The sequence below is a fragment of the Nansenia antarctica genome (assembly GCF_963989245.1).
Source record: "Nansenia antarctica genome assembly, chromosome: 1".
NCBI classification, from domain to species: Eukaryota; Metazoa; Chordata; class Actinopteri; order Argentiniformes; family Microstomatidae; genus Nansenia; species Nansenia antarctica.
In genome coordinates this window covers 91,872,467-91,898,279 of record NC_137674.1, presented here as the reverse complement: position 1 = coordinate 91,898,279, position 25,813 = coordinate 91,872,467, and the positions used below count along the sequence as shown (strand labels likewise).

Here is a 25,813-nt window from a genome sequence, read left to right as displayed (position 1 = left end):
CCTATGGACCTGCCTAGTGTCTACCTGTCACACCTGCTGTCCCCTATGGACCTGTCTAGTGTCTACCTGTCACACCTGCTGTCCCCTATGGACCTGTCTAGTGTCTACCTGTCACACCTGCTGTCCCCTATGGACCTCCACCACCCTACGGTCAAGCCATGCCAAACTATGTCATGCACCCAGAACCAGAACCCACACCAGGCCTCTGGACCTCTCTGCCAGACCAGGGATGTCTAAGAGCTGCTCAGACCGTTGGGCCTTTGATATGATATGATATTTAAGCGTTATGTAACGAGAAGCCGTGGTATATCGTGGATATCGGCACAGCTAGCGGGGTGGTTAGGCGCGTTAAGTGCCGTTATCTATACACCCCCTAGCTGTGCCGATATCCACCATATACCACGGCTTCTCGTTCCATAACGCTTTTATACAACGGTTACCACATTCATCTATCAATATCAATAGAAGAAACTTTCAATTAATGTATTTTAATGGAACTATGTTTTATTGTAAGTGTATTCATCCGCTGAACAGTTGTTTATCGGTTGCTAAGCAACGGTAAGAGTGTAGCGTAATATATACAAACGCAGAGTAATATGAAAAGATGCGTCAGCATTCCATTTAGCCGTGCGTATGTCATGGATATCGGCACGGCTGGAACGCAAACTGACCAATAGAGACAATGGACCGGATCTATCCGTAGTATGAGACAATATATGATTATGATGATGATTGATATATATATATATATATATGTTACGGTACATGTGGGAATACGGTACATGTGGGAAAAATAGGGTTAGGGTTAGGTGCTACATCGACTTAGTACATGCTGGCATGTCTCACCCTAACCCTACCCATACCCTACCCCTAACCCAACCCCTAACCCTACCCCTAACCTTAACCCTAGCACCTAACCCTAGTTTTCCCACATGTACCGTCTTTCCACATGTACCGTAACATATATATATATATATACTGTATATGATGTGTTCTCACAGAGAAGCAGGAAGTCGTAGCAGGAAGAGTAATCTAGCTCAGACCCGGGGCCATTGGCAGTCTCAGTGATAGAAGGAAAATGTTTTTATTTTATTTTTATTATATAGACACTGGAGAACAGAGAAACATTACAGGGGGGGCAGTAGAAGTCATAGGGGACACAGTAAAGGTAGATGTCTCAGGAGGAGCAGTTAAGGTGTAACCTGAAGAGATGGAGGTCTTCAGTCTCCGACGGAAGATGGGTAGTGACTCTGCAGTTCTGACAGCCGTAAATCTGATGCGAGCTGCTATCGAGCGCCAGTGCAAGGTGCGAAGGAGGGGGGTGACATGAGACAATTTGGGGAGGTTGAACACAGAAACTGAACCCAGACCAGTTGTTAATACAGTGTGTTGTGTTTAGAGTCAGAGGAGCTGAACACAGACCAGTTGTTAATACAGTGTGTTGTGTTTCTAATTATTTCGATAGCACATTTAGTTTAGGAATTACGGTAATATTCCAACGCATGTAAAATGCTGTCAGTTTAAGAGTATCGCAATCCGTTTTTTATATCACAGATTTGAATCGTCTCATATTTGTATTGATAATTAACTGCATCGCGATGCATCGTTACATCCCTACTCATCATTGGTTCAGACAGAGGGAGTAACCATGGATACAGACACCTTCGCTGGTAACACCCTCAGAGGATGAACACTACAACCATTCCAGATATATGGAAATACTTTCTCAGTGAAGGTGTGTGTGAGTGTGCGTAGGTGTGTGTTAGTGTCAGGGTCAGAGAATGACAGCTCTCCTCTGTCCCAGTCCAGCTGCACTCTGACCCTCTGGGGGATCTGGCTCACTGTGAGGGGACCAACTGGAACACGTGTATAAAACATCCCATCCCAAAACTCAAGCACCCAGGATCCATCCAAATAGCCTGAGTCTCCCTTCCTGCCTGCAGACTCTGTCTTCACACCCAGGGTATAGCGTGTATTCCCCCCCACCTCAACGTCCCAGCTGTGTGTCCCTGAGTCAAAGCCCTCAGAGCCCAGGACCACAGCATAGGGGTTAATCCTCTCTGGGTTGTCAGGAAGCTGCTGTCTCTCTTCTCTGGGTGTCACACTGGTCAGATCCTCAGACAGGATGATCCATGGGCCTGCAGTGTTGGGGTCCAGAATCACAGGAGTGTATTCCACTATTCCCTGCATCTTCTCCCAGACTCTGAACTGCAGGTTGCCCAGGTGCTTTGCCACGTCTATCAGCGCTCCTGAAACCTTCTCTGGATCCGGCAGTGTGCTCTGGGCTCTGTCCATGGAGGCCTTGAAGTTCAGCAGGAATGTGATGTCATCAGCTTTTAGCTCCTCCTCCATGGCTCTGATTGTGTCTGAAAGTGATGATAACTCTCCGCTCAGCCCCTCAATCTTCCTCTTCATCACCTGACTCTTCTGCTCCTCTTCCTCCCTCAGTGCAGCGATCCTGACTCTCTCTTCATCTCGTAGAAACTGGTGAAGCTTCTCAAACTCCTCCGTCATCTGCCTCTCTGTGCGCTGGGCCTGGCTCTCACGATGTTTAGCTGTTTCATCACAAGTCAGTTTAACCTCTTGAAAGGTCTGCAGCTTCTCCTTTAAGGGTTCCAGTGCAGTCTGGAGTTCACTCTTATGATCCAGTACAGCTTCATCTACCGGGCAACAGTCATGTTTTTTGTGCTGTTTTGAAGTCTGACACACCAAACAGATGGGCTGTTTATCCTCCAGACAGAAGAGCTTAAGTTTCTCACTGTGCAGACTGCAGAGCACCTCAGACCCTGCTGCAGCTCTCTGACTTCTCTCCTGTAAGAAGTCCTCACACAGGTTCTTTAACACCAGGTTACAAGGAGGAATATCCATGGATGATTTCCTCCTGCACATTGGACATTCCTGAGTGTCTTTATGTTTCCAGGATTCCTGCAGACAGGTTTTACAGAAGCTGTGGCTACAAAGGAGGACGACAGGATCCTTGAAGACGTCACAGCACACAGGACAGGAGAGATTCTTCTCAGAGAGAGAGGGTTTAGACGCCATTCTCTCACCACCTCCGTCTCCTCTGTAATGGCTTCTGAGGTGAAAGTTCACTTCTGAAAACTCACTGCGTTGAAGTCAGTAGGAAGTCAAATCCAGATTTTTTACGGTTGTTAGTGAGGTTGTGGGAAAGGACTGTATAAGGTGAATAGTTCAATGAGAGTATGCTCCATTCGCCCCCGGGGCGTCGATCAGGACACACATGACAGGAGATTGACTTTGTGTTCAGGTTTCTTTAGTGGGTTCAGGCATGGGTAGGATGATTGCAAACACTACAATGGGTGTATGTGTGGTTCTGCAATAAACAGAAAGAGGTATTACAGTACACATGTTGTTACTAATAATACAGTACTGATCTACAATATCAAAATGCATTCTACAATACAAAAGTACATGTAACTTAACCATACACATTAGGCTACTTAACAGTACCCTTTGCCATACAATCTGAATTATAACACCAACTTAAGACACTAGTACTCAAATATCAATCTCTGCAGCGTGAACTGCGCCAAACGAGCTTCATTGAAGAGCATGTGGCCAAACTCATTGCTAGTGCTAATATAGAGTGCAGAAAACGGCAGTATCCAAATCAACACAGCAACTATGTACAACCTAAATACTGGGTGAAACATTGTACTTACAGTAATTCAGTGACGCACATTGACACTGTAATGCTGCACAACGATGCTAAATGATTGGAGTTGTAACATGAGGAACTTGATGGAAGCTTGCAACGAATCAATTCGGCCCAGAATGCACTGCGCACTTAAGGTGGCATGTGATATTACGCACAGCTTAGCTCTTAAGGTGGAAATGATAACCAAATATAATAATCATGAACGTAGAATATTGGAACCTTTCTAACAACGGTGTTGCTTCTTCCTTTGTGGTAGTTTTGAATGTTGATGGTAAAAGAGTGTAAAGTCCTTCAGAGAGTCCTACATATGTAATGTTGTTGCTAGTGAACGGCAGCACCAGAGAGCTGAATGTTAGCCTTCTGTGTGGTTCACTTCTGCTCTCCACTGTTAACTCAACAGGTAAGAGGGTGGAGCTTCAGGCAAGGTATGAGTCACTGTGTTCAAGGGTCACAAGCAGAATTATGTCAGGTGTGTGTATGTGTGTGTGTGTGTGTGTGAATGGTCACTAACCAATAGAAAACCAAGGGTGTGTACACACACCACCAACAGGGGCCTGGTGAGTGTAAAGGCATGTCAGCCTGACAGACATTGATGCACTACAGGACTAGATGGTGGCGACACATCAGCTGGCTCAGGAACATATGGCCTCTGCAGGGAAAAGGCAGAAGAGAGCCTACGATGGCTGTTCTCGCAGGAGAGGGTACCAGCAAGGAGACAAGATGTGGGTATACAGCCCCTACATCGGCCCGGACAGCAACCAAACCAGGGCTGATGAGGGTGAACGAGGAGGTGGGGTGTCTGGCTCCTCTTTCTTTGGGGACCAGGCTTCCGGTGCTCAGGGAGGGTCTAGGGACACTGCTGGGACAGCGCCACCTTCCCTGGGTAGCAAAGGGTTACCACAACCTTGTTGTGGGCCAGGAACACTAGGCTTACAGTGCCACCCTCCCAGGCCATGCAAGACAGCAGCGGTGACGACAAGGGTGGGGGCTGGGACTTTGGAGACACATGAGTCATGACCTCAACGGCTCACATCAGAAATGCAGTGGTGGATGATCGCAGGATCCTTTACATGGTAAAGACAAACCCTGTCTCCAGGAGGTAGGCATGTCTGTGGTTTTCCAATACAATTGTAACATTTTTCTTTGGTCATGTCTTAAAAATGAGCTTTTAATCATTATGTTCTACGGAACATATCCAAGGATCTGGGGGGCTTTTTCTGCAATGTCCTATTCTGTTTTGTTAGACTTGAGCGATAGGGAAAGGAGTGAAGCCATAGGGAGAGATGCGAAGATGAAACACAGAAGTGGAAACACAGAAATTGTGAAGTATCATCACAAAATGTAATATAACATTGAGGAAAAAGTTTGTATTGCCGCAATTGTTTATGTGGAACATTTAAAGGCGGCATCACTATACTGAATACAGAGCTTTTCAGTTTACAAAAAAGTACGTCTTTCAGCTCTTTTGGAGCGTTTGTTCACTGCCTTTGTTTGTCCCTTTTTTCCATTGTAGAATGATGAGGATGTCGTTGGTGCCTGTACGTTTCTAAAAACTATGTGAAATCACAAAAGTGTCTGTACGCTTCTACATCTCATTTACATAAAAGATAAAAAATCTGAACCCATCCTTTAATTCGATTAGATTAAATTCAGAAAAACATTTCATAATTTTTAAGTCATAAATCATAACATATGAACACATTTTCTTTAGCTCTTTTAACCAGGAAATTCTTAGTTAAAAAAGGTACCAAACTTTCAAAAACAAAAGCATACATTTCTAAGCTTCTGTTTGAGCACTTTATCTTCATTACTAACGGGGTCTCATTGGATCCTTTATGACAGTGGTTCCTTTTATCAGTCTTTGATAACCCCGCCTGGATGCAGGTTTGTGTGTCATGCAAAGGTTAGTGTGCAACTAAAGATATGAGACAATATTTGTTTAACACTGGTGTATGCAAGTGAACAAATTAAAACAAGGATATAGATTTGAGGACCAATAACATATCCAACCACCTCAGTGGGGAATTAATTGCAGTCAAGCGTTACTCTAAATACTAAATAATGAGCTTTTCACAATCTGCATCCATAGGACCAATCAGATATGATTTCCAAAATGGCCACTTGTATCACTTTGGGGCCAAGAACCCAGTAATTTTGGCCATACCTGAAAAGTTTATCGGTGCAGTAAAACCTCGACCTTGTTCTGAATAAGATGTGGTGCTTTTATCACTAAAGGAATGATTTTCCACCTGTGAATAGATTTTTTTTCTTTTGCCAGTTGCCTGCAGATACCTGACCCGATTCAGGAAAGACACAGAAACATTGAGAAATACAAACACAATTGTTTGTGCTAAGAATGCTTCTTCTGCACTTGGTTTACTGAACAGTTAAATATACATTTGAATGAGAGATGGAATCTAGTCCATCACATATTGAAGGATTTGTTAACATTGTCTAAAATGAACTACAATGGAAAGCAAATGTTGCAAGGCTACAATCATCCTGCTTTCTCTCACAGAACAGCATATAGGCACAGATAAAGAAAACAAACTGATCATAAAAACCTCATTGATGGAGCATATTGTCATATCGGTATAGTCTATATCCTAGAACTAGAATGAACAAGACTTTCTGACGTAAATGTCATATTGCACGATTTGGACAACATTTCAATTCAGTACCATGTCCTACATTGCATAGCCATTACTGATTCTCTACCTATTTCTTAGAGGAGAAATAGGGAGCCCTTATTGTGTCTTTTCAGAATAACAAAATATGGGTGACCTTCAGTTCTCATCTTTTAGAAACACAACCCACATTCCTTTCTCTGATAATAGGCCACAATCAGCAAAACCCTCCAGAAATGTATACATTGACAGCCAATGGAATCTCAACTTGGACTGAACTAGCTAATATCACATTTGGAATCATAAGGCATCCTCAAAATAAAGCTCTCTATTCTGGAGATTGTTTTTTTTCACTATGAATAAAGACATCAAACACACCTGTCATTACTGCCCCCCCCCCCACTCCCCTCTCCCTGTCTATAGCGAGGGCTTAGTGCGTAAGTGACATTTCAACATTTTACAGGAGAGCCAAAAATAAATCTGACATTGGTAGGCCTAGTGTTTATTACATTTAAAACAATTGAAAATCACTTTATTTTTTCTAAAACATCAGATTTCATGTAATAAAAAGGCAAAATAAAATCAGATTATTTTTTGGACTTGGTCACGCCTTTTGCACACCAAGAAAATCAAGTCATTTTGAAATGAGTTGAATGGCAACCTACACCCTTTTGCTAACAAGCTAAACCCATTGTGCTGTAATGGGTCATTGTTTTTACCCTCAATTTCAGCCTCATGGACCAAAACGTCACATACACACCTCAACGCCAAGCCTGTGATAGTTACTATAGTTAGTAGCTACCTTCAGTGTCCTTTCCATATTAGTACCATTTCCAGCTAGTTTCAGTGAACGGAGGCATGATGCAGGGTTCTCCCCAAGATTGTTTTACAAGGTGGTGCTGGATTGCATTATCAATACCGACACATTTATTCATGTCAAAATACAGCTAAAACACTGAGGAACATGAAATTGCTTTTGCTTTTTTGGGTATTTGTTTTACAAAGATAGTTACTCTATCATTAGTAAATACCAGTTTAATTTTCTTTGAAATGTTTACACAGTGGAGGAGCAAAGTCGACAAGATGGCACAGCGCCCCTCTTACATTCTTTGGGGAGAACCCTGGGATCAATGTGGATATCTGATCACCCCAGAATGCTATCCGACTTCTCTACACCCCTGCAGATACAGCTAGCATTTATTCTTATTTTAAATGTATTACTCCAACTACTACTATTTTGTATGGATCAATGGGGGAAGTGGAACAAAAAATTGCCACCAAAACAAGTGTTTAAGGCCACAGTTCAGCCTTCAACCTGTTCTAGTTATATACAATTAGTGAAGCCAAAGACGAGTACAGAACTAGGTGATGCAGTGAGGAAGAGAGGCCTGGGTATTCCATCAATGTTGCTAAAGGGAAATCCAGGTATATGTTTAACAAGTCTTGATACATTTATCAAAATAAGCCTGGATTTTCTTTTAGCGACGTTGATGGAATACCCCCCTGGTCTCCTGACAAGTACACAGGACGTCTTGTAGGGAGAGAGGCAGTTTTACTCAATAAGGGTTAAGATGGGAAAAACAGACTGCACAGAAACAACTGCTCTCCCACACTAGATAATCAGTTGGAAGTGACTGCAACTGGCAATCACCATAAGAGCAATTGTCTGCTTATAAAAACATTAACCAAAGAAATAAAATAAAACTGTTCTGACAACTCTCTCAAATAGGGAAACCACATTATATCACAAGAGTTATTTCTCACTTGGTTCCAGGACCAGATGGAATGAATGAAATGCAGTTCCAAAGCGGGGCTTACATAGTGCGAGCCAGTGCGTGCCAAGGTGAATTCAGTTTCCAGTCACTCCCAGGCTTCAAGGGTGTTCACTCCGGGCCTATTAGGTGGTTAAAACTCAGGCGGGGTGGTGGTTCAGAACGAGGGTGGATGAACTATTTTTTTTATCAAGTAAGTGTTTAGGCCTTGTCTAGACATGACACTTAAATCAGACCTCCGTTAACCTGATATGAGGATCAGATCACAGTATGTGCGTCCACATCTGGTATTAAAAATGAATACTAATGAATTTCTCCCCTCACTGTATGAGACTGTGGGTATAAAGACTGTGGGTTTTCCCTCTAGACTAGACAGAAATCTGAATACTATACAAGCTCGTCCACCTCTTGTGGTCAGCCGGTTCCGAACACAGTGTCACATATGCTGCTCACAATAGTGGCGACACAATGCGACTGGCGCATCTAGACCTGTACATTTGTATGTGGATCATCTTATTCCAAGTCTAATTTAAGTGTAGACGAGGCCCTTGGCTAACAAACTTGGTGGGTGGCAAGTATAATCCCAGTTAGCTGGATCGAATTGGTTTGAATAGCACTTTTTACAAATAAAATTGTCATAAACTGCTACCAAATGTCACCAGAACCTGTTGGGAAACTGATTTAAAACGGATTTAAAATGTTTTGCTAGTTTCTCTGAGTTTTCCACCTTGAGACCTGCAGAATGTAAACAAACTATATTGCGAGGTGAGACTAGAAAGCCCATCTGTGGAAATTCAAATAGGTTTGTTCACTAGGCTCGAAGCACCAGTCTTCGAGCACTAGCTGGCTGCTAGTAAGCCTTGGCATGCACTGGCACTGCTGTGAAAAAGCAGCTAGTGAGAGTCAATGTGTTGTAGCTATGTGATGATTTTCGTATAACGAGTTTGGTTGTGTGTGTTAGTTTTTCTGAGAGTAGGGCATTTTAATTTTCAATATCGTTGTGACATCCTATTCCCATCAGAAATACCCCCATTCTGAACATATACATATTATTATTATACATTTTTTATTACTGTTATTATTATTTTTTTTAAAAGAAAAAAGAATCACATGGCAACAAAAGCCAGGGTAGACTTTTCAAAATTATCACAAACCTTTACTTGCCAAGTGGTGCATCCTAAGCTTAACTTTAATGAAAGAAAACCTGCCATCGATGGAAAGTCACTGGCCCCCACTTGGGAATCGAAAACTAAAAGCCAAACTAGTGTCCCCATATGTCCAGAGCAAAGACCCTGGGGAGTGATTCTCCTTTTCTTTGCTATCCATCCCCTCTCCTTTTCTTCTTTCTCTTCCCATTTGTGTCTTACGAATAAGATTACAGTAATGAAAGCCTTGTTGGCCTTCTTGCGGTGTTTTAAGAGGAATAAGCGGGGGATAGAAGAATACACATTGCCACTGTGTGTGTGAGCATGTGCGTGTGACTGAGTGAGGAGGGAGCTCAGGATGGGGTTGGGTGGGGGGAGTCTGGGCTGGGGGGATCCTCAGTCTTGGAATCCCAGTCTGTGGGGGTCTGCCTGAGGGGGCTATCTGGCGCCGGGGGGCCAGCCCTACTACAGTCTGTGTGTGGAGAGGCGGGACTGGAACTGGAGGCTGTAGTCTCTGCTTTCTGTGCACCTCCTATGGGAAGAGAGGAGGGGAGAGGCAGGCCTGAGCCCTGTATGCTCATTGCACCGCATAAATCCCCTATGGTTTGGATTTCCACGGTAACCAGGCTTGGACTAGCATCATCAATACTCTCTCCTTCCCGACTGCCCCCTCCTCCCGCTCCCCCCATCCGGAGCTCTGCCACCACCCTGAGGCCTGCCTCAGAGCTCCCCGCCCCACTGGCTTCCACCAAACCCCCTCCGGATGAGGCTACAGCACTCTCCAGCAGAGACCCCCCCAGCTGCGGGGCCGCAGAGGACAACGCCTCTGTTATGATGGCTGCCGTCTCCGCCATCCAGTCCAGGTCCGAGGTCACGTCTCCCGTCCCTGTCACGTTCCCAGCAAGACCATTGGTCTGAGTTGTCAGGCCTTGGGCCTGGGGCTCGCCTGTCAGGCCGACCTGGCTGTTGACTGCTCCTCCTCGGGCAGGACCAGGCACTGAAGGAGCAGCTCCTGCTGCAGGGCTGCTGGTGGTGTTGTTGTTGAGGTTGTCCTGCAGGGCCGTCTGGTTGCCCTGACCCGCCTGCTGGTTCTGGAGCAGCATCTCCTGGATGCGGATCTGCTGCAGGATAGCCGGAAGCTCATAGTGGTGGAAGAAGTAGATCATGGAGTGCTGTGAATAAAGAGATGAAAAAGGGTTGGGATGGAGTGGGTAATAGAAAGGTGAGTTTTTCTTGATTGCTTAAACCATTTGTAGAAGTTCACATAGCCACAGCAATTACAACAGTGGCATTTTCAAACAGAACAAAACAGTTCACACAAAATGCTTTAAGTTAGGCACCTAACGTTTGACACAACTCTATACCTAAGACACACATTTATTGAGTAAGTTTTGGCAAACAAAACAGAGTTATTTCCATACAGTATATATATATATATACAGTAGAGCTGTTTCTCCCATTACAGTGAATCTCTACTCCATGTAAACTGTCATCGCTCAACAGTTCAACAAACAATCAGTCTGTAATCACAAATTAAAGGTCATCAGTAACACAAGATAACTGGGTTGTTTTATTTCAGTTTGTGTGTTAGTAGGCCCATCAGAGACCCAAATGGATGTGCATAAGCACTGAAAAGGTGAGTTTTTCATACAACCCCAATTCCCAAAAAAGTTGGGACGTTGCGTAAAAACAGAATGTGATAATTTGCTAATCCTTTTTTGACATATTTTCAATTGAAAACAGTACAAGGACAATCTATTTAAGGTCTTACCTGTTCAACTTGATTTTTGTAAATATATGCTTATTCTAAATTGGTGCCAGCTACACCTTTCAAAAAAATTGGGACAGAGGCAACAAAAGACTGGGAAAGTTGAAGAATGCTCATTCCACAGGTAAAAAGGTTAATTGGAAACAGGTGAGTGTCATGATGGGTATAAAAGGAGCATCCCTGAAAGGCTCAGTCGTTTACAAGCCAGGATGGGGTGAGTGAGGGGTTGAGTGAGGGGTTGAGTGAGGGGGAAAGGGAGGGGGAGAGGGAGGGGTTGAGGGAGGGGGAGAGGGAGGGGTTGAGGGAGGGGTTGAGGGAGGGGTTGAGGGAGGGGTTGAGGGAGGGGGTGAGGGAGGGGTTGAGGGAGGGGGTGAGGGAGGGGTTGAGGGAGGGGTTGAGGGAGGGGTTGAGGGAGGGGTTGAGGGAGGGGGTGAGGGAGGGGTTGAGGGAGGGGTTGAGGGAGGGGGTGAGGGAGGGGGTGAGGGAGGGGGTGAGGGAGGGGGTTGAGGGAGGGGGTGAGGGAGGGGGTGAGGGAGGGGGTTGAGGGAGGGGGTGAGGGAGGGTGTGAGGGAGGGGGTTGAGGGAGGGGGTGAGGGAGGGGGTGAGGGAGGGGGGTTGAGGGAGGGGGTGAGGGAGGGGGGTTGAGGGAGGGGGTGAGGGAGGGGGTGAGGGAGGGGGTGAGGCAGGGGGTGAGGGAGGGTGTGAGCGAGGGGTTGAGGGAGGGTGTGAGGGAGGGGGTGAGGGAGGGGGTGAGGGAGGGAGGGGGTGAGGGAGGGAGGGGGTGAGGCAGGGGGTGAGGGAGGGGTTGAGGGAGGGGGTTGAGGGAGGGGGTGAGGGAGGGGGTGAGGGAGGGGGTGAGGGAGGGAGGGGGTGAGGCAGGGGGTGAGGGAGGGGTTCACCACTTTGTGAACAACTGCGTGGGCAACTAGTCCAACAGCTTAAGAACAATGTTTCTCAATGTACAATTGCAAGGAATGTAGGGATTTCACCATCTACAGTCCATAATATCATCTAAAGATTTTAGAAATCATCTTAAACTGATGCTTCACTCCATCAACATCTTACAGTTGTAGGAGGTAGAGCCAGCGTCTAATGATCACAAGGAAATAAGTCTGTATGGAGTACCTTTAAAACACAACATGTCTCAGTGTTTCCTCTATATGCATTGATTCGTGTCGGGCCGCCACAAATACATTTTCTCCGCCACTAATTGATTCAGGCTGCGCAACGAGAAAGGCAGCGAGGAATTATGATCGGAGAATAGAAAAAGAAAAAGCAGATTTAAGCTAGATTTAGGCCGCTTTCAGACCTACATTTCGTTCCGATTTCATTCCGATGTTGCAATTAACCTCGTCGGCAACGCGCTTGCAAAGCAATTTTGTGATTGGTCAGAATTTTGCGGATTTCAGGAAATCCCTTTCTCTCCCTTCGCCCGTCGCCCGTCCCTTTAATCCCGTATCCTAATCGAAAATATGCAACATCAGCGACGACTGTGGGTTATTGCATTTACTGCTGTTCTCTGATTCATGTGCTTATACCTGTGCTCAGTATACAAGTATCTTAAATGAACATTCGTAATGTAGTCTCTGATGTTCATGGTCAACTAAATCAGGCTATTTTGTGAAACAAATAATGTTCCCGCAAATGGGTTAACCGAGCAGCCTCGCACCTAACGCTAGCATCGAACTATTCATAGCATAAACGTTGGTAAATGTCATAAAAGACACAGTATTGGCAGGGGAAAAGAAGGGGAGTCGAATTTTTATTGACAACGGATGCTGGAAAAACATGCAGCTAAAATTCTGGGAACATTTGGACAATAAGAGACACAAGGTGTGGTCGCATGGTCTAATTACAGGGCAATATGCGCGGGGCAAAAATTATCTATAGCCTCTAAAATCACCACGACCAGAACGGCAGAGGTACGGGTAAGCAGGGCTCATGTCGGTGTCATCAAAGGTAAAAGTTGGTTTTCTTTAACTCAGCTGATAGCATTACCTTGCTGTTGGTTGTTTACCGAATGCTCCATCTGACTGTCACACTGTGATTTTACTTGTGTAAACAGTTAATGAGTAACGTTAGACGGTTTTGTGCGTGTACTCTCATGTAGGCTTGCAATACTTTGTATTGATGAGCTGATCTTTCATTGTGACTGTCAGTCGCAAGTTTATATTCTACGGATGTTGTTCAGTGCTGTATGCGCGTTCCCGGTTCCCTGTGTACTTCATATTCGATGAGCTGATGATCTTTCTCTCTGTGTGTGTGTGTGTGTCTTGGGCGTATCTGTCAGTCACATGTATATGTTCAGTGCTGTATGACCGTTCCGCATGTTCTGCTGCAGCTGTAGGATATCTTGGTATTTGATCACCCTATATAAAAACCACCGGTTCGTTTAAAAAAAAAATGTTGCCACCCTTTAGTTTTGGGTGAAATTACGTCTTTGTTTTGAGCGCCAGTGCGCGTTTCATGCGCGTGCAATTAGTATTTTTTTACCACTCCGCCACTAATGTGAAAAATCCTAGAGGAAACACTGTGTCTGTATGGAGTACCTTTAAAACACAACATGTCTGTATGGAGTACCTTTAAAACACAACATGTCTGTATGGAGTACCTTTAAAACACAACATGTCTGTTAGGGCTTTCACACCGGCAAAGAACCGGCCGGCGCGTTCAGACCGAAGCTCAATTGGTTCGGAACCTGAAAAGTTGGTTCGCAGCGGGCACCAAAAAATAGTGGTTCTCAAGCGCGAACCAAAACGTAGAACAGTCACGTCGTCAGTGGGTGTGTCCTATTCTAGGCTGCAGAGACCAGCAAGGAGGAAGTAGACAAAATCAAATCTAATCTAAATCTAATCATTAGTGATCAAAAACAATATCAAAAGTCTCATTATTCTCTTTTTCTTCCTCACATGCTCAGCAAACAAACACACACGCACACGCGCGGACATGCGCGAACGCGAATTTCGTAAGCCATTTCTATTCCAGTAACGGAGCAGCTGATTAGTAAAAGAACGCATATAGAAAGTGTCTTTTGTTTTGTTTCACAGAAAATTGTGTTATTTCAGATACTGTAGTGGAAGATATTATCCTCTTTTCCAGTGAAGTAGCTGCCATCTAGTTAGGGTTGGGTACCGTTTGGGTTTTATCCGGTACCGGTACCTAACCGATACTTTAAAAACGGTACCGGTACCAAAACGGTACTTAATTCGGTACTTTTGATTGTTTAAAATGACATATATATATATATATATATAATAATAACACGGTCGACAACATTAAACAGCTTTTCACTTTTTTATTGCTGAGGCACAATATATATTAGTTAAATATACACTCAAATTAAAATAAATGAAAATAAAACTCCTGAGCCTTGGGGACTCCATTAAGCTGGGGGTGCCTATCGTTGGTACTGATGTCGAATACGAGTACACACTTGTTCGGCGGCCCCTCAAGGACATCAGAATATTCTTAGAAAAGGGATCTAGTGAAGAGGCCTGCATAGCCCCCAGAACCAAGAAGACCGAGAGGAAATATAACTGATGAACTGGAGCCCTCCACCTCGTCAAAATCCAAACTCTGTTGCCGCTCAGCTACTACTCCTCCCCTCCCCCTCTCTGGTCCATGATGACAGGACGATAGATTTTTCAGACACAGTAATAGGATAAGGATATATCTACATGATACATGATCTGACACAGTACCCGAATATCAGGAGATCCCCGATCATGTTGTCCACCTCGCAGAGACGCTGCCACACATCCGCACTACGTCTAGGGCTGCACGATTTGGGGAAAAAATCGAATTGCGATTATTTGGACAGATATCGCGATTGCGATTAATTTGCGATTATTATTTTTTTAAATAGCAAAAAAAAGAAAAAAAAAAAAAAAAAAAAGAAGGGGAGTTTTTGTAAAGTGTGGCCATATCTCCGGCTAGGAAGGTCGTATTAACGTGCAGTTTGTTTGTATGTCTTCAGGGGACTTAGAGGCTCCCTCCTCTAGCACCCCCACAGCCCGAGCTACGAGTGAAAGAACTAAACTTACATTGGGTTGCTTTAAAGTTGGGTTGCTTTAAAATCAAGCTTCAGATTAAAACATGTGATGGAGCATTACTAACCTGACTCAGGGGGTTTGTTTCACACAACCATCTAGGAAAGCTTAATTGGAAGCTGTTTGGAAAAGGGCAGGTACTTTCAAAAAATACTTGGCAGGTGATTGGATGAATCTGTCTATCACCTATTTTCAGAGAGCATTACCACATGATACCATCAAACTATTAACTGCTCTAATTCTAATGCAAGGATGAGAACTTAAAAGATATGAATTGTATATATGATAACCTCATCTCATCTAGACAGGTGGCTACTTTCTAAAATGATCCAGCTATTAAAATGATCATTTGGGGATACACTGTGACTATAACTGAAAGGACCACATCTAGATGACTCGGTCAACAGTCGAACTGATGAATGATAGAATGGTGGTCTCTGACTATGGAGCACAGACACACGTCACCTTGACTTAGGAATCTGTGACATACTTCAGCCCAAGGCTAGGCTAGGCTAACCTCTGCGTCTTTAAAGCCGGCTGGTATGAACGAATGGTATGAGGTTATGCATACAGGACACATTCATGTTTGACAACAGAACAGTTAACTTCCATGTATCCATAAGCCTGCTATACTATATAAACACCAACCCGCAGGTTGCTGAGACTGTCAACTCTGTGTCTGTACTTTAACGCCGGGTTAGCATGAGTAGCTAAGCTAAGCTACCGTCTCGAAGACTACAAGTTAGCTAAGCTAAGTTTAAGGCTGGACTAACAGCACCGACATGCACTTGGCTGGTACAGTTAGTATAGTGAAATTGTCCAGATATGGCCGAGGCACACGGGAAGCGGCATATTGGCCGGCCGCTTCCGAGGGTGGGATAGGAATATTTCTGGACTAGGATCCGTCGCGCAACACCGCCCCCGTCTGGTGCTGGAGTAACGGTACTGGGCTCGAGGAGCCAGTCAGCCTAGTCTGCCTGGCGGCCTCCTCTGGGACTGCCGGCCACGGGGTCGGGCGGCGGATCCTTCGCAATAGGCAGGGGATAATTGGATGCTAAGTTGGGTTAAATTGGCTACCAAATTGGGTGAAAAGGGGATAAAATCTGAAAAACAAATTTAAAAAAAAAAAGTATAGTGAAATTGTACACTTACCTGTCGCAATTATAACATGCTAACGTTTATCATACGTCCAGTAAGCCATGTGGTGTCTAATTGTCTCCGTTACGTTAGCCCAAAGTCTCATAATAATTGGACTGACTGTCGTGACACAACCTATGCCTGCGTTCGTAAATTCGCTCTGAGAGCGCCGGGTTCAAAGTCATAAAGAGACCAAGTAATTTGATTGGACAAGAGGCATTCCATGAGTGCTGATCAAATTTCCAAAAGAGGTTTTAATCTCAATGTGACTTCCTGGTAAAATAAAGGTATAAAAAAAAAAAAAAAAAAAAAAAAAAAAAAAAAAAAAATCGCAGGCAAATCGCAGGCTTTGCGATTAGCTAATCGCATCATTTCAAATCGCGATTTCGATTTAAAATCGATTAATCGTGCAGCCCTAACTACGTCATCAACAGACGTCGAATCCTGGAGTGCACTGTCCAATCAAAGGCTTGCGTTCGTAAACTCGCTCTGAGAGCGTCGCAGCGCACACTGGGCCCGACGTCATAAGGGGAGCAAGTCATTTGATTGGACAGAAGGCATTCCACGAGTGGTGATCAGAATTCCAGAACGAGTTTACGGAACGCACCCATAAGTCGAGCGTCGCGTTATGCCAACCCGCTAGCGGAAGTTGCTATTAGCAACCTTCTCGTTATCCTTCCGTACTCGCTGCTTTCACTGAGTGGACATTTAACAGGCGATGTGACGTCACGAGTCACCAGTTGACACCGGAGCGAGATAGAAAAGTACCGAAATTAGGAACCGAAATCTCCTTTGCGATTCGGTACGGGTACATACCGAATGTAAAGTAACCGGTACCGATTTTCGGTACCCAACCCTACATCTAGTTGTGAAATGTTTGTTTATCCCGCCCCTTCATCACCCAGCGTTGATGACGCGGATGGTTCAGGTTACACTGGTATGAACGCGGGCTCGTTCGCCAGACAGCACCAACGTTCTGAGGTTTCCGAACACGAACGCGAACCGGCACGGTTCTTTGCCGGTGTGAAAGCCCTATCAATGGAGTACCTTTAAAACACAACATGTCTGCATGGAGTACCTTTAAAACACAACATGTCTGTATGGAGTACCTTTAAAACACAACATGTCTGTATGGAGTACCTTTAAAACACAACATGTCTGCATGGAGTACCTTTAAAACACAACATGTCTGTATGGAGTACCTTTAAAACACAACATGTCTGTATGGAGTACCTTTAAAACACAACATGTCAGTATGGAGTACCTTTAAAACACAACATGTCTGTATGGAGTACCTCTAAAACACAACATGTTACATTACCTGTATGAGTACCTTTAAAAAAGAACATGTTACATTACCTGTATGAATACTTTTAAAACAGAACATGTTACATTACCGTTCGAAAAGTATCTCAGGGATGAGTATGAGTCTTATGGACTTTTTTGAAATATGGCAATTCTGACAGAAATGTACAGGATCAAAATATACACACAATGAACATAAAAACTGTCTAGTTGTATGCTGCTTCAAATCCCATTAAAGAGATAGATCACCCCAAAATCCAACATCAGCAAACATTATCATACATTTGAAGAGACCCGGGTCGTCTTTTGCGGCATGTCTTTACATTTTCTACCGATCTTTAAATGTTCAATCTACTGTGCACAATTGTAGGCAAAGGGGAGGCCTCTAGAGCTCCCTCAGACACGCACAGACATAAGACTGTGTGTCTTATGAGCATCTCTCATGTCTGTGTGTTTTCTCTATCACCACATCTTTCCTTTCTGCTTCCTCCTGTCCCAGCGTTGCCCGTAGTGAGCTCACCTGTATGAAGAGCCAGGAGGTGACCAAAGCCAGGCTGCTGTACTGGCCATTGAAGCGGTAGTGGTAGGCGTAGAATGCAAAATGGTACAGATAGAAGAACCTGGAAATACAATACAAAGGGCCTCAACATCACACTGTGTAAAAGTATCAGGAACTGGAAAGAGAAAGCTGTTCACGGTCTGTAGCAGAGCATCAGTCAGAGAGATTACGCTGTCTGATCCACTGAATATGGCAACAACTATTTAAAATGTAATACAAATAGAAAGGAATCCTGTTAACTGAATTAACTTCCAAATTCTTGCTCCCGTCCATGTACCCCAAAAGCAGGGTTGGGTAAGGGAGGTGAATTCCCAGCCAATCGTATCTGATGGTATTGGTGTGTGTGTGTGTGTGTGTGTGTGTGTGTGTATACACTCACTAAACACTTTATTAGAAACACCTGTACACTTTCTCATTCATTCAGGTGGTGTAATGATGTGGGGAATGTTCTCTTGGTGCACTTTGAGCCCATTAATACCTATCAATCATTGCTTGAATGCCACAGCCTATTTAGTATTGTTGCATCCCTTCATGGCCACAATGTACCCATCTTCTAATGGCTACTTCCAGCATGATAATGCACCGTGTCACAAAAAGTTGTCTCAAACTGGCTTCATGAACATGACAATGAGTTCAGTGTTCTTATAATAATAATAATAATAATAATAATAATAATAATAATAATAATAATATCTTGGTTTTCTAGAAACCCAAAGGACACTTTACACATTTTACAGAAAAACTGTCAGACAAAACAAAAAAACAGAGCCGGCGACAAAACTAAACTAGGGGCCAAAGGCCTTGGTGAACAGATGGGTTTTGAGGGCTGATTTGAAGGTGTCCAGGGTAGGGGCATTGCGGATCACTGTGTGATCAGTGGCCTTCCCAGTCACAGGATCTGAATCCAATAGAACACCTTTGCGATGTGGTAGAACGGGAGATTTATAGCTTGAAAGTGCACCTGAAAATGTGCAGGAATTGTGTGATACAATCATGTCATCATGGAATAGAAGTTCCAAGGAATGTTTCCAACATCTAACCCTAACCCTACCCAGTATTAGTATAGTGTTCCTAATAAAGTGCTCAGTGAGTGTATATGGGCTTACCTCAACCAATGGTATCTGATGGTATTGATGCGTGTGGATATATATAGGATTACCTCAGCCAATGGCGTTTGCTAGTATTGGTGTGGCAGCAGATGGCATCATACTGGTCGGCCAGCCACACGATGAGGATGATGTAGAAGGCCGTGGTCGTGTCGTTGAAGAACTCAGACATGATTGCCTCCATGCCTGAGAGAGGAAGAGAGGTTTCTTACCATTCCTGTATTAGTTCAGATAAAGGAGAAGTCACCTGATGTGTGACTTACCTGGGGTATTGTTAATAGGGAAATGCTCTTCATAGCAAATAACAACAAATTGATGAATCGACGGTATAGAATAGATCGCTTTAAATTACACACAATCTCAATTACCAATTTCACATTTTCAACACTGTTTCAAACACAACTCAGGGAGGGTCAGGTGCAGCTGGGCAGACAATGGCAAGCCTGGGTTCAAATATTACTTGAGATTTTTCAAATACTTAAAGCATTTGCTTTAGCCTGCCTCGAGTACCAGCTGGGAATAATCCATTGGCTTCACTGTGCTCACAGTTTAAGTATTTAAGGATTATACTATACTAAATAAAATACTATTTGAACCTAGGTCTGCAAAATAGGAGGGTGATTACATTGGCCCTCAATACTGATCTACAGTCAGTATTTGGGAAGCATAAAATGATCCTGGATATGTACCAATGTAGCAGAGGTGATTTGAAAGCACGCTCTTGTGATGAGTAGCATGCTGAAGACCAAGGGTTGACAACGCCAGTTACACCTGAGGGCATGCATATCATCCATATCCTCTACATACAGACAGCTCCATCCTGAGTACGGTCCAGACAAGGAGATGATGGTAATCTTACCCACAAGAGCCAGAATGACTGTGAGGAGGGGAGCTGCTGGGAAGGCGATGGTCATATTCATCTCTAGCATCTGCAGCAAATCCACTGGAGGAAACGAGAGACGGAGCAGAGAAATGCAGCAGGGAACATTTATTATCAATGCTTTTATAGCCCATCCATAAAACTATGCATTAGGCTGACCCTGTTTAGTCTATTTGGTCTTTCCCATGGAGCAAAAACGATACAATTCAAACAATTTTCCTTAGTAAGGACAACAAAATGTCAATATTTTAATATAGATTAATATCTATATAAGTCATGCCTCACGTCCCCTCTCATACCTATATGTATGTGTAATATATATATATATATATATATATAAATCTGTATCTGGTTGTGGCCTGGGGTGGTCCAGTGGTCTGGTATTTGAAAGAGGAAGCATTTTGTCTTCTTTTAGCTCTGTACTCCAACAGTTTGGATTTGAAAACAAACAATGACTATCAGGTCAAAGGACAGATATTCAGATTTTCAACTAAAACAAATCATATAGTGTAAAAAAAAAAGTACTCATGTTTAGTCTTTAGTTGACAATCCTTTCCATGCAATAACTGCCTGAAGTCATTGACCCACCCCAGACGCTGTATTCCCTGGTGATGCTCTGCTAGGACTGTACTGCAGCCATCTTCGTTTGTTGTTTATTTGGTCTTTTTGCCTAACATCTTATCATCAGGAAATGAAGTGCATGTTCAATTGGATTTACATCTGAAGATTGACTTGGCCAGTCAATAACTTTCCAGGTTTTTGTGGCCGTGAAAATCTCCCTAGTTGCTATGGCAGTATGTTTTGGGGCATTGTCTTACTGTATGATGAAGCGCCGTCCAATGAGTTTGGAGGCATTTGCTTGTACTGACAAGATATTTCTGTACACTTCAGAATTCCTCCTGCTGCTGTGAGCAGTTACATCATCAATGAAGACAAGTTAGTCAGTTCTAATGTTTCACAGATGAGGTGGTATGCTGTACATTTTGGGCAGATCCTTTTTTCTCCAAACTCGCCTCTTGCAGTCATTACATAATAATATTCATCTTATGTCTTTCAGACCTCTGCAGGCCTTTTAGGTACTTTTTAAGCAAACTGTAACATGACCATAATTTTGGAGGATAACTTGTGGTTTGCCTCTTCGAGAGTGTTCCATGGTGAGCGTTCTTCTGTCATCCAATGTAGAAGTATTTATTGGCCTACCAGCCCGTTTACGATAGCTGAACTCACCAGTGCATTCTTTCTTGTTTAATGATACAAACAGTTGATTTTGATACGTCTTAGTTTTGGCTATGTTTCTGATAGATGTTTCTGAAATATCAGTCTCATAATGGCTTCCTTGACTTTCATTGCGGACTCTTTAGTCTTAATGTTGACAGACCCCAATAGCCTAGAATCAATACTAGACATTGGCAGCTGTCTTATTCCTGCACAAATGATGTGACGGAACACATCTGGTATACCAGAAACACCCGTCAAGCCAAATTCCAATATTTTTAATGCCCTAAAATAGGGGGACGTATAAGACAGGTTGTAATTTCTAAATGGTGAAACCAATCTGAAAAATGCATAATTAAAGCTGGGAATATCTCTACTTACTAATCTCAAGTAAATTATTTAAAATAGAAATTGTTGGAGTATAGATCTAAAAGAAGACAAAATGCTTTGTCTTTCCAATACTTATGGAGGGCTTACTCCATAATGGATGTGTTATATGGTGATCGTGTGTTTGATTAAGTTTGTGTGTGTGTGTGTGTGTGTGTGTGTGTGTGTGTGTGTGTGTTGTAGGGCCGGTGTGTGAGTGGGGTGAGGTGGGTCTCTGTGATTGGTATCATGTGTGTTAAGCAGTAGCGAGTAGGTGGCAAAAGGTGTCATGGAGAGGATAGCTCATCAGACAGACATCCATTCAGTCTCACCCTCTGAGATTAGTTTGTTAACCTTTCTAAACGTGTTGTAGTATCAAGTAACATCAACCAGAAACAGATATTTGGCAAATGTGTAAGCCATGACAATTTGTGAAAGAAAGATGCAAGTGTCCTGAAAGGCAGTTGAAATTGTACTGCTGAGCTCAACCCCAAATGTACTCATAGCAACTTGTGTAGATCTGCAAAGACTACATAGCTCTGAACAATTTGGAGGAAAAAAACAACAAAAACCCCAAACACCACACCACCACGCCTATTAGTGAGAAAAGTGGAGCTCCTATCATCCATAGGTGGGAGTAAGTCATACACGTGCAAGTCACAAGCAAGTCTCAAGTCTTAACCTTCAAGTCTCAAGCAAGTCACAAGTTACTGTGGTGAGAATCAAGCAAGTCAAGTCAAGTCATTGCTCAGGTCAAGCAAGTCACAAGTCAAGTCATATGAATGATTGATGATTCTAATGATCTACCCCAGTTTCTACATTTAAATCAGTTAGCCTAATAGACAGTGGTCATGAAAAGTTGAGTTTTATTTTAAACATTAACAAAAAAAAATGACATTTTGTGGCAATCAATAACACGCCTCCTAAATGAACAACAAGAATAGTGTATAAACTAAAAACAAGTACTGTATACAAATAAATGCATATCGCCTAAAATGTAAACCTTACTGACATTACTAAAGATTACATGAAACTATTCTAGTATAATGGTTTTAGTATGCCACTAAATACCGACATTACTAAACATTAGGGTACAAAGTTATTCAAATTATTCAAGTATAATGAGTTTTGTCAAGCATGAACTGTAACTTTTATGGGACATGCTATTTTGTCCATATCCACACTAGCTAGCGGCTGGTAGCGATCTTGCTGCCTAGAAACGTAAGGTGAAGCCACTTACAATGCTCTGCAGTTGCAAAAACATTTATTTGATAGTACTTTGTCACTCAATTGTGAGCGAGAGGGTCACATTATCACCACATTCAACTGGTGCACTTGATGCAGGTACTGCTATAACTATTGCCACCTTGAACACAGACATAACAGCTTAAACGTAACCAGCCAATAAGTTAGCTAAAAAGACACCTTCACTTAGCTACCTTTCTTTATGGGTTTTCTAGTGACAGATGAAGTTGGATGTTGTGGTGGTGGTCGTGTCACAGATTTCTGAGCTGTAGACTTGTCATAACGCTGCTCACTTGTTATTACCGTTGTCGCCAAAATAATCACTGCACCGCTGCCATGACAGCTGTCCATTGGCCTCTACTGGTGTGCTGCGTCCAGTAGGTTGCTAGGTAACAGGTTACGGTCATTGCGCTAGAAGTCACCCAATCCCGTTTCAAAACAAAACATTCTAACGTCTTAATATCTAGAATTGCTAAATATAATTGCTCAAATTAAATTTCGAGTCCTTTCGAGTCATGTATCTCAAGTCTAAGTCAAGTCTCAAGTCATGAATACCAAGTCAAAGTCAAGTCTTTTATCAATGTTAGTCAAGCAAGTCTCGAGTCCTCAAATTTGCGACTCGAGTCAAGTCATGTGACTCGAGTCCCCCACCTCTGCTATCATCTTAACCAATCCTATCCATATGAAGCACCTAGGAGTAACCAACTAGCTAGTGGTTGTTTGGGGACAGATACAGTAGTTAGACTGGAATGTGTGAGCTCACCAATGAAGACAAAGATCTGGTGGTGGGAGTAGCGTAGCAGCATCGACACCGACAGGGTCTGGAGACATGGACATCAGAAACTCATCAATGTCTGATCTGGTGACGACAACTCAAGGGCTCCAAATAAAGGCTACTCAATGGCTAGTCCTACACAAAAATGGTTTGGATCTTTGCATGTTATTCGGTGACATGTCATCAAGCAGTTACGGCAGGGCTCTCCCCAAAGATTGTAAGAGTGTTCACACTGTGAACTTTGCGGTGCCACTATATAAAGATTGCAAGGCAAATTAAATTATATTTAGTAATGACAGTGTAGATAACCATCTTTGATTGCCAACAACATTGTTGTTAAAAACGAAAGCGAAAGTGAAACCGTTATGATGTTCCTCAAGGAATTAATAAATACATGTCTAGTTTTGCTAATGCAATCCAGCATCTCGCTGTTCAAACATCCTGGGGAGACCCTGTACTGATATAAGCCTTAATATTTAGGCATTGAGCCGGTATGCACTTGTTTAAGGTGCCAATGTTTGTAGATGGGTACAGGGAGATACTTACAAATATGACCATGATGACAAAGGCAGCCAGGTAGGAAGTGCGGGCCATCCACATGCTCACAAATCTGTAGTGTTCCCCTGACACCACGTTCCTCAGGAAGCCTGTTTTCACACACACAAACATCTTTCACTGCACACACTCCACTCTGACACACAAACATATCTGAATCATTCATTTGTATCCACAATAAAACATTGTTGCATAGAGAAAGTTATTTGGGACTCCATCATCAGGTAAATCCATGCTTCTGTCTAAAATAATTTATCCTGAATATGATGGGTTACTAATGTGGTGTGTATCTTAAGTAGTGCGATATCTGTAAACATACTATCTGTAGACTCTCCACTCAGGGTTGACCCTGTCTCCGCTGCTTCAAACTCTTCCACTTCCACTGTGCAAAATGGGCCAGGGTTTGTCAAATCCTTTGTTGGGCATCTCGTTTCTTAAGTCCTGGTATATTGTGGCAGTGTTTCCCCTAGGTTTGCTGCCTTGGGGGGGTGGCATGGACCCCCCCCCCCCCCACAGCGTCATGTCCAGGGGGTGTACTAACTTGTACATTAAGCCGCCTCACGCTACGGAAACAGCAGATAGGCTCCTGCCCTATGGGCCATTAGAGGCTACTTACTTATGTGGTCTTGACTACCTGTCCACTTTCTCACCTGGTTCTTGCTCTCTCTCTCTCTGGTGTGCTGACACCATCCTGCTCTTTCTCATTCTCTCCTTCTCTATCCTCCTCTCTCCCTCTTTTGCTGTCAACCAAAAGGCAAACATAACAACCAGAGTATTTATAATCTAATAAGAGGTATACATTGATCCATATCAATTTATAACATAATTATAATTGAATATTGGATTGCTGTGGGCAATGCAGTCAGATAATGTCATTTTGACTTTACTCTCTCACCTGAAAAAAAATCGTATGTCCAACTATAAAAAACAGACGCTGTTTTTCCAATGCTTCAATCCACTGTCCATGTACTGTAACTATGCCATTATGGTATTACCATAAAGCCCAATTCTAGCAGAATAAGAAAGATAGTATATCTACTTCAAGTAAAATAATAAAGTGCATCCAGTTAGCTCTTTAGCTGGCATGTGTGCTAGTGACTAGCTCATTTCATCACCTCTGAACTAGCTAGCTAGCTTGCTAGTTCTTTGACACTATTTACACACCATGGAACTATAATCAGACACTTTCTAGTCACAATAATAACGACCAATTTGAACCAACTTGCTCTGTTAGAACACTCAGCAATTATATTTGTTAACATTTCAACTTGCTTACTTTCCATCTGCAGACATCTCACCCTGCAAAAACTCTCTCGCGTCGCTCGCGCACAATCTTGTATTATTCTCCAGCGCGAAGCAAAGTGTTGAGATAGATCTCGCTATGCGAGACTACGGGCGGACTACGTTACCAACGAGCCCATGGGCTTGCCACTCGCCAGATTCGGGTTGGGTGCGTTTAAAAAAAGCGGATATTGTAGCCTGCTTGTCAGATGTTTGGTGTCTACGTCCGTAATAATTCCTCTTTCTTGGGGGGGCGGGGGGTTCCGTTGGGGGGGGCGGCCCGCCCCCCCAAGGCAATGGTAGGGGGAACACTGTGTGGCATATATATTGTGACATGTTTAGCAGACAT

At 43.3% G+C, this 25,813-nt stretch overlaps 2 protein-coding genes across 2 annotated transcripts in view; both read right to left on the bottom strand.

Annotated features, from left to right (window-relative positions):
- Positions 1-1,629: 1,629 nt before the first annotated feature.
- LOC308173831 (E3 ubiquitin-protein ligase TRIM35-like) lies at positions 1,630-3,058 on the bottom strand (the record flags this gene model as incomplete). The annotated part of the gene is made up of 1 exon (XM_080548892.1): positions 1,630-3,058. The coding sequence occupies exon 1, from the start codon at positions 3,040-3,042 to the stop codon at positions 1,630-1,632; it is 1,413 nt and encodes a 470-aa protein (XP_080405018.1). The 5' UTR covers positions 3,043-3,058.
- Positions 3,059-6,051: 2,993 nt separating this feature from the next.
- The window catches only part of tmem259 (transmembrane protein 259), a gene marked incomplete at its 5' end in the record, with an annotated part of 34,286 nt that continues 14,524 nt past the window's right edge, over positions 6,052-25,813 (bottom strand). Inside the window, 6 exons of the mRNA XM_080527268.1 lie at positions 6,052-10,395; positions 18,003-18,102; positions 19,201-19,333; positions 20,007-20,090; positions 23,617-23,674; positions 24,175-24,275. Coding sequence (XP_080383394.1) covers positions 9,577-10,395; positions 18,003-18,102; positions 19,201-19,333; positions 20,007-20,090; positions 23,617-23,674; positions 24,175-24,275 — 1,295 coding nt within the window. The 3' untranslated portion in view covers positions 6,052-9,576. The remainder of the gene's footprint in view (positions 10,396-18,002; positions 18,103-19,200; positions 19,334-20,006; positions 20,091-23,616; positions 23,675-24,174; positions 24,276-25,813) is intronic.